The 9,728-nt window shown below is 35.5% G+C and overlaps 1 protein-coding gene across 3 annotated transcripts in view; it reads left to right on the top strand.

Annotated features, from left to right (window-relative positions):
* tspan18a (tetraspanin 18a) overlaps positions 1 to 6,992 on the top strand; it is a 51,202-nt gene extending 44,210 nt beyond the window's left edge. For 2 of the 3 annotated variants that reach the window (XM_051899389.1, XM_051899391.1), the window contains exons 3-9: positions 1,323 to 1,418; positions 1,946 to 2,140; positions 3,608 to 3,682; positions 3,768 to 3,866; positions 3,955 to 4,116; positions 6,054 to 6,137; positions 6,364 to 6,992. In XM_051899389.1, the coding sequence (XP_051755349.1) occupies positions 1,323 to 1,418; positions 1,946 to 2,140; positions 3,608 to 3,682; positions 3,768 to 3,866; positions 3,955 to 4,116; positions 6,054 to 6,137; positions 6,364 to 6,411 (759 nt within the window). In that variant the 3' untranslated portion in view covers positions 6,412 to 6,992. Of the gene's footprint in view, positions 1 to 774; positions 1,129 to 1,322; positions 1,419 to 1,945; positions 2,141 to 3,607; positions 3,683 to 3,767; positions 3,867 to 3,954; positions 4,117 to 6,053; positions 6,138 to 6,363 lie in introns of those variants that run through there. The other variant, XM_051899392.1, reaches the window with a different exon arrangement.
* Positions 6,993 to 9,728: the final 2,736 nt, after the last annotated feature.

The raw sequence follows: 9,728 nt of genomic DNA on the forward strand, positions 1-9,728 counted from the left end.
TGTTGCACAGGAAATTACTTTGGAAAAACCAGACTGGGGGGATTATTGAATTATGCCAGAACTGTTCCGTGAGAAGAGAGGTGGAATTATTTGCTGCCATGGCATCTACCGTCAGCTCCCGTGAAATCGGCCAGCTGTTCGGAGCTATTTTTACAGAGACCACAGCTGCAGAAGGCTAGCCGGGACACTGGCTGGCGAGTCCGTTTGTTATTATATGCACTACTGCTCCACCTGATCCCAAGGGCCAGTTTTTGAAGCAGTAGCAAAGTCAAAGCTACCTGTGGGAGGTGAGCTCAGGACCCAATGCACTAATGAAGAACTGTACCATCATTAACCTAAATTCCCCTAATGGCCTGTAATTATAGAGAGTGCATTGTCAGCGAGGGACACTTTAGCTTTGCACGGAGGGAGCACTTACCATCAACCTTATTGCTCCAAAAAGAAGTAAAAGCACCAAACATAATAGTTTTTATCATCACACAACTGAAAAGCAGGACACTGTATAAATGGAGGGCAGGCTAAAAATGATCATTAATTTCAGGTAACCAGAATCTAATTCGACCACTCATTATGTTGTATTAGCACCCTCTAATAGTGTTTTTGTACAGCGTGCACCCTCTATTGTCTCGTAGCGGAGAAAAGGGAAATTTGCAACATTAGAGAAGCACAGGTGATGGAACACCGTTTAAAAACACCTGGAGCATATCAGCAGAAAAGAGCAGAGAGTGCTTGGATGAATTCAGGGAAGGTTTGGGGCACACAGCTTGCGGTCTGGAGTGCTGAAAGGACATGTTTATTTAGCTGGCTGAGTATCGCTCCTGGTGTGAAGATGAACAAATGTGCTCCAGCAGTCCTGATGGTGTTTTTAAGCCATGCTGCCCGTTTTCAGTACTCCTCCTCCATATTTCCTTTTCGCGAACAACTCATCGCTTACGTCGAGTCAGCATGTGACATGCATGACCAGTCAGTGTGAAATGTTTTTATAGAGAAAATGTAGTGAATTCTGTTTTACATCCATCTTTGTGTTACATTTCCAGGAATATGATTACAGGAGCTGCCAGTCATTCTTTGAACTACATAATGCGGCATTATTCATCTGGAACGCCTGAACACAATATGTCAGTCAATGTGTGTTTTGTCAATGCCATTGTATTATTTAAGTGACAAATTCACAAAATGATCTCACTGAATGAGCTTAAAAACACAAAAGCCCACCAGTCACTAACAACGCTGACTCATGGACTCATCTTTAAACGGAACATGTGACTTTCACGTCTCCTGTGCAGTAATGGCTTTCTTTGTTTCTCATGATGCTTTTTCAGGGGCTGGGAGAAGCTTCAGCAAGAGGCACAAGTATGGAGGGGGACTGTCTAAGTTGCATCAAGTACCTCATGTTCATCTTCAACTTCTTCATTTTTGTAAGTGCTCTCTTTCTTTTACTATCTCTTGAATGGTACAGGAACACTCCGTTATTGGCTGTTGTTTTAAGTACTGTAGGCTGAGAAGATCTAGACTTGACTGTGACATCATGCTAGTTGTATTTTCTGACTGATGATTTGCTTTGGTTGGAAGCGTGTGAAGTATCTGTTTTAGAAAACAATGTCTGATGATATGCAGGTGTGGATTCTTGCTTTCCAAGCAAAATACGTAATTCAAAAGAGTCTGAATGATCCAAGTTGTCGCTTTGAACAAATATTAATGTTGCGGTATGAAAAAGTGCATTGATCTTGCGCCAACTTGTCTTCTTTTTGCTCATGAACCACATTGCACTTCCTGTGTTTTGTTAACAGCCTCATGAACTTCCTACTGCCACACTAGTGCTGTTCCATAGAAAAGTTGAGCATCAGTCATTATTTGATAAGCTCAATATAGCTATATCATAAAACCATATTTTGTGTTTATATTGTGCAGGGATTTTTACTAAAGCCCTTTTCTCCTCCTTTAGCTTGGAGGTTCATTCCTTCTAGGGGTGGGAATCTGGGTGCTGGTGGATCCGACAGGTTTCCGGGAGATTGTGGCAGCAAACCCTCTTCTGTTTACTGGAGTCTATGCAATTTTGATCATGGGCGGGATGCTGTTCCTACTGGGATTTCTTGGCTGCTGCGGAGCCATACGAGAAAATAAATGTCTCCTACTGTTTGTATGGGCTTTTCTTTCTTTCTAGATACTTTATTGGCATGTGTCAATATGAAGTGTATATAGGTCGATATTGGATATTTATTATTTAATGGTCATTCCCACATTTGTACATTTTAGATTACCTTTGCTGTCATCTGATGCTCACTAACATTTAATCTAAAAAATAACAAATAAATTAATAACACAATAATTTAGTAACACTAAATGTAATCTTTAGCAAATATCCATATTTTTTTTTATGCTGTACATTATATTATTGTTGTGATGCCTAAATTCACTTGTAGCATTTTAAATGTTTATTCTTTTCTTTTTTTCTTCAGCGTTTTTTGATTTAGACAAAAATACTTACATTTTTAATATTTGTGATAACATGAAAATTAGCTTATCAGTATCAGCCATAATTATGTTAATGTTCTAAATAGGGATCTATTTAGCATTAAATAGCATTGTGTGTAACACACACACACACACACACACACACACATATATATATATATATATATATACACACAGTCAAACCAAAAATTATTCAGTTATTTTTGATATTTTTGCTATATTTTTACTAGTGGGTGCAGGACACTATAGTTCATTTATGTAAGTGAGGATAGCAAAATAAACTGTGACATATTATATCCAAAAATTCTTCATATAGTGGACTACCAGTAAAATTGATAAAAATTTGAAACCAAAAATTATTCAGACACTTTGACCTGACCATGTTTGGCTTAAGTGTTATCTGACATAATAAAGATTATTTTTTTTCTGACACAGTTTAACTCTGAGATCTTGTCATATTTTATTACCATTTTTTTTAAACTATAGTGAATAAACTGTATTAATGAATGAAATGTTCAAGGTGTCTGAATAAATTTTGGTTTGACTGTATATACAGTATATGTATATGTGTGTGTGTGTGTGTGTGTGTGTTTTAGTATGGGGAACAATTCTCACTTTTAACTAGTTTCTTATTAGCTTGCATATTGGCTGTTTATTAGTACTTATAAAGCACATAATAATGCTTTATTCTGCAGGACCATATTCTACACCCCTTAATCCTACCCCATACCTAACCTTAAATGCCACTACAACTACCTTACTATTAATAAGCAGTAAATTAGGAGCTTATTGAGGCAAAAGTCATAGTTAATAGTGAATATGTGTTTCCCATACTAAAGTGTTACCATATATATATATATTTATTTATTTAGACAAAATAATATGCATTTTTAATATAATAGTAATTGCTCATCAATATCAGCCATAATTATATTAATATTGTGCTTTTCTGTTTAGCATCAAAACACAAATCTTTATTTATATAGCACTTTACACAATATATATATTGTTTTAAAACAGCATTACAGTGATAACAATAAAAAAAAAATCACTTAATAATACATATTTGTTGCATATTTATGCATCTGAACTACTGATTCAAATATCTCAGAATCCTGTTTTTCTCCCACAGTTCTTCATGCTCATACTCATCATATTCCTGGCAGAGCTGGCAGTGGCCATTCTGGCGTTCATATTCCGGGAGCATGTGAGTATTATTATAGCTGGATATCATCAAGCCACCTGTAATATACCTCCCCTCTCACTATTCTTGTCTATCTGTGGATCAACAGCTCACCAGAGATTACTTCACTAAGGAGCTGAAAACACATTACCAAGGCACCAATAGCACTGATGTCTTCACCTCCACATGGAACGCCATTATGACCACAGTACATAAAATTGAATAGCTCTACCCAAATCTACTAGTACACAATAATGGCATTCAGGACGTTTAACTGACTATTGGTGTCTCCATAGTTTGATTGCTGTGGGGTGAACAGTGCTGAAGACTTTGATGATCAGAGCCTCTTCAGACGGCTGAACCCCAGCAGACTAGTGCCAGAGGTCTGTTGCCAGAGGAACGATCTGATGATGAGCAAAGACGAGTGTCTCAAGGGAATTATGCCAATCCGTAACAAGGTCAGCAATGAGTTTACAAATTAGTAAACACATGCATCAAGAAATTTACAATTGAGTAGAAGGAGGATGAAAACCAAACATGTTTTTATTGGAGGAAAAAGGGGTGTGGTTATATATATATATATATATCTGTGTGTGTGTGTGTGTGTGTATATATATATATATATATATATATATATATATATATATATATATATATATATACAGGTGCTGGTCATATAATTAGAATATCATCAAAAAGTTGATTTATTTCACTAATTCCATTCAAAAAGTGAAACTTGTATATTATATTCATTCATTACACACAGACTGATATATTTCAAATGTTTATTTCTATTAATTTTGATGATTATAACTGACAACTAAGGAAAATCCCAAATTCAGTATCTCAGAAAATTAGAATATTGTGAAAAGGTTCAATATTGAAGACACCTGGTGCCACACTCTAATCAGCTAATTAACTCAAAACACCTGCAAAGGCCCTTAAATGGTCTCTCAGTCTAGTTCTGTAGGCTACACAATCATGGGGAAGACTGCTGACTTGACAGTTGTCCAAAAGACGACCACTGACACCTTGCACAAGGAGGGCAAGACACAAAAGGTCATTGCAAAAGAGGCTGGCTATTCACAGAGATCTGTGTCCAAGCACATTAATAGAGAGGCGAAGGGAGGGAAAAGATGTGGTAGAAAAAAGTGTACAAGCAATAGGGATAACCGCACCCTGGAGAGGATTGTGAAACAAAACCCATTCAAAAATGTGGGGGAGATTCACAAAGAGTGGACTGCAGCTTCAGTCAGTCAGTGCTTCAAGAACCACTACGCACAGACGTATGCAAGACATGGGTTTCAGCTGTCGCATTGGGCTAAAGACAAAAAGGACTGGACTGCTGCTGAGTGGTCCAAAGTTATGTTCTCTGATGAAAGTAAATTTTGCATTTCCTTTGGAAATCAGGATCCCAGAGTCTGGAGGAAGAGAGGAGAGGCACACAATCCACGTTGCTTGAGGTCCAGTGTAAAGTTTCCACAGTCAGTGATGGTTTAGGGTGCCATGTCATCTGCTGGTGTTGGTCCACTGTGTTTTCTGAGGTTCAAGGTCAACGCAGCCGTATACCAGGAAGTTTTAGAGCACTTCATGCTTCCTGCTGCTGACCAACTTTATGGAGATGCAGATTTCATTTTCCAACAGGACTTGGCACCTGCACACAGTGCCAAAGCTACCAGTACCTGGTTTAAGGACCATGGTATCCCTGTTCTTAATTGGCCAGCAAACTCGCCTGACCTTAACCCACAGAAAATCTATGGGGTATTGTGAAGAGGAAGATGCGATATGCCAGACCCAACAATGCAGAAGAGCTGAAGGCCACTATCAGAGCAACCTGGGCTCTTATAACACCTGAGCAGTGCCACAGACCGATCGACTCCATGCCACGCCGCATTGCTGCAGTAATTCAGGCAAAAGGAGCCCCAACTAAGTATTGAGTGCTGTACATGCTCATACTTTTCAGTTGGCCAAGATTTCTAAAAATCCTTTCTTTGTATTGGTCTTAAGTAATATTCTAATTTTCTGAGATACTGAATTTGGGATTTTCCTTAGTTGTCAGTTATAATCATCAAAATGAAAAGAAATAAACATTTGAAATATATCAGTCTGTGTGTAATGAATGAATATAATATACAAGTTTCACTTTTTGAATGGAATTAGTGAAATAAATCAACTTTTTGATGATATTCTAATTATATGACCAGCACCTGTATATATATATATGAGACATATAAAGTCATAAGATAGGCTACTCTTCAACCAATATAGATATATTGATTTTCTAACCAATTTAGAATGACAACGCTATGAATGATGAACAAATGAGAAGTTCAATATCAATTGAAGCAACAACCTTTTGTTCACTCATATTGAAACTCGCACTTCTTTGAAACAGGGCTGTTATTCAGCAGTGGTGGACTATTTTGAGACATACATCTATATGGCTGGAGCTCTTGCTATTGTGGTGCTGACTATTGAAGTAAGGTTATGATTTTTATTATGAAAGGCAAAGTATAATGTGATCAATTTGCATTTGGAATGTGAAGGCAAAATGTTTTGCAAGAACTATGAGTTATGATCGCCACCTAGTGGAGAGTGTAAGAGCAGCTTTGCCATGAAATGTCAATCGATATAGAATATTTTTAAACCAGTATTTTCAGTGAACTCTCTACTAATTTTATTTGTTTTTCTTTCTCTTTCATCAGCTCTTTGCCATGGTGTTTGCTATGTGTTTGTTTAGAGGAATCCAGTAATTGTCACTCACAGTAAGGACATTTTGAGGAGGAAGAACATGGCATGGCATGGAAGACAATTTTTAAATAAGAAAAAGAAGACACTTGTATATTTGCCATCTCTATGTTGTTATGTTGGAATATCTGAGAATTGCCAAAAATGTATCGTACTTCACAGCTGGGACTTTGAGGTACTTGTTTGTGAAAACAAAAGTAAAAGTAATTCGTAAATTAAGGATGTTATCAATGGAGGGGCGCCTTGCACTGATATTTGGTGGAATATTTATAGATGACAAAAGACTGATTTCTACTAAGATGTTTTACCTCTTACCTACAGTAGATTGTTCATCACTGCTCCAGAGCCATGCTTAAAAACCTACACTGTGTGAATGGAAGCGTGTCTGTGAAACAGAGAAGGTTGGTTTGTGTGTGTGTGTGTGCTTGTGTTTCTGTATAAAATCCGAGAGGCCAGCAGCTTCTATAAAAAATGTTTTGTGAGTTGCAATCGTGAATATTTTATGTGATTTTAGCAAAACTGTGGTGTATTTGTGTTGTATCTGTTGTACACGACATTGAATGATATTAAATAAGAAAAAAGAACATCTGGAGAGCTTGTTTGCATCATGTTTGGAAATCTGGCTTTTCCGATAACTAATCTAATAATTCTAGATGAAAGCTTTGAGTGCATTCATTTTGTAGCGCATACTAAATACTACATTAAACCAAATATGGTTTTAAGGAATATGTCTATAGACTGGAAATGGAAATGTACGATTCAAGTGCATCTCCAGAGTGGTGCATAAATATTGCATAAAGAATATGAAAATAGTATCTAGAAAGCTGGATTTTAAAACCAACCTAATAGGAAAGTGGTTTAAAAAGAAATAAATAGAAAAAAGCATTGCAATCTGCTTTCCCTGCCTCCGGCTATACAAGATAAATAGCCTGGGCAGTGCATTGGTTCTCAAGACTCAAGTGACTGCAAGGACACACACACAAGCAAGTGAAGAAGCCTAAAATGCATGTTCACACACTAATTGCTGGACAAATCACCGATTATTGACTCAAATGAGATGTATGGAAGGATGAATAATTCTGGCTCCTTAGTTCTGGGACTAGACAGCTATTTTTTAACAGCTTGTCATTAGATTTGCCGCCAGAATGAGTTTGTTTTTTCCAAGTGCTAATCGTAATAATTATTTTCTGAATACCAACTGCCTATGTTTCATTTTGTTTGTTTGCTTAGCAAGTATTGTTACATATGACTTAATAAATAAGATGTCTGAAATAAAGAGCACTTCAGTTGTAAAAACAACTGATTTTCTATTTTAATATACTTTAAAATATAATTTATTTCTATGATACAAAGCTTAATTTTCATCATCATTACTCCAGTCTTCAGTGTCACATGATTCTTCAGAAATCATTCTAATATATGCTGATTTGATACTCAGTTTAATATCAAAGTTGGAAACAGTTGCTTAATATTTTTTTGGAACCTGTGACACTTTTTTTCAGGATTTATTGATGAATAAAAAGTTGAAACGAACAGCATTTATTCAAAATAGAAGTCTTTTCGGACAATATAAGTCTTTACTATCACTTTTTATCAATTTAACACATCCTTGCTGAATAACAGCATTCATTTCTTTAAAAAAAAAGAAAAGAAAAAAAAAAAAAATATACTGACCCTAAACTTTTGAATGGTAGTGTATATTGTTACAAAAGAATTCTATTTTAAATAAATGCTGTTCTTTTTTTTCTGCAGGCTTGATGAGCATAAGAGACTTTTTTCAAAAACATAAAAAATTGTAATGTGTCCAAACTTTTGACTGGTACTGTATATTTGTTTGTCAGCTATTTTTAACCTACTTGTTAGTGTCTTTTAATGGTAGATAGGTGGTAGATTTTGCATGCTGCAAATCACTCACACTGGACACAACCAACACTGGATCACATTCTTGTGATGCTTCTGAATTCTTTGGCATAACCAATGTAGACCATACAACATTTTACTAATGAGGTAAGTACAATAGTCGAATCAGATCTGTCAATCACAATTGGGGAACCTAGATTAATAATCACTGGTCCAACACATTCTGCATATATATGCCATTCTACAGAATTGGTTCAAAGTCAGAGTCGGAAACGTCTTGAAGAAATGTGTCTTTTTGTATGCAAATTGTATAATATCCAAGGTACACATTTCTAGTAATTGTACAGTTAATTCTCATATTGTATTTTCAGAAAGTTTTGGAATATTTTTCCTCTCCCTAAATTTGTCACTACCGAAACACAATAAATAATTTAATATGAAGGGTTACATTGACCTATTAAGATTTTGTTTACATCTATCTTGTAAATATATGTTTTGCTATTTAAAAAAAAAAAAAAAAAAAAAAAAAAATCAGGTAAATCAGTAACAATTACAATTTAAACAATATTTCAAGTGTAATTTATGAGATTTGTTGTATTTTGAATCCAATATTTCTTTGTTAAAGGCATAAAGTTTATCATACTGATTTCAAAGTTAAGGATTCATTAGTTTGAATATACATCGAACCAAACACTATAATAACATCTTAGTTGATAATTCAATATACTTTATTTTTGACAAAACATCCCATGTTTCGGTAGTGACAGTTATGTGTTGGTAGCCACCACAACACATTACAGAATTTTAACTCGCATACTAAAACACTAATCATTTGCATAATAAAACATACTAAAATTCTAATGATTTGTATAACTGTACAAAAATTGTGTTTATTTCCCCAAATAAATGATTATTTGTTCCCTTTCTGTAAATCACTACCAAAACAATGATGTCACTACTGAAACAGTCACGATCGAAACGTGGTAAAGTTTTGGTAGTGACAATTATCAAAGATGATAATCAGCACATGGTTAGCTAGCACAGTTCTGAACATTTGTACACACACAAAAACTACATTTTATCGAATAACCCCCAAAAAACAATGATGTAACAACCGAAACTTCACCACATGTTTTGGTTATGACTGTTTCAGTAGTGACAATTTTAGATACTTTTGAGCCTAGCTCAAAGATGATAATCAGTACATGGTTACCTAGCAGTACACACATAAAAACTAAATTTTATGGAATAGCACCCAAAAAAGTTAATTGCAGAAAAAACGTGTTTGGTAGTGAGTTACACACAGATTTTCAGACTTTTGAACACATTTAACTCAAAATGATGGTACCTATCTACTATGAAAGAAAGGCTGTGAGAGGGAGGGACACAGGAATATTTCCTGATCAAAAATATAGAAGTGTGGTTAAAATCAGTCTCAGCCAATGGACTAAAACATACACTG

This window comes from Ctenopharyngodon idella, chromosome 7 (assembly GCF_019924925.1).
Source record: "Ctenopharyngodon idella isolate HZGC_01 chromosome 7, HZGC01, whole genome shotgun sequence".
NCBI lineage: Eukaryota > Metazoa > Chordata > Actinopteri > Cypriniformes > Xenocyprididae > Ctenopharyngodon > Ctenopharyngodon idella.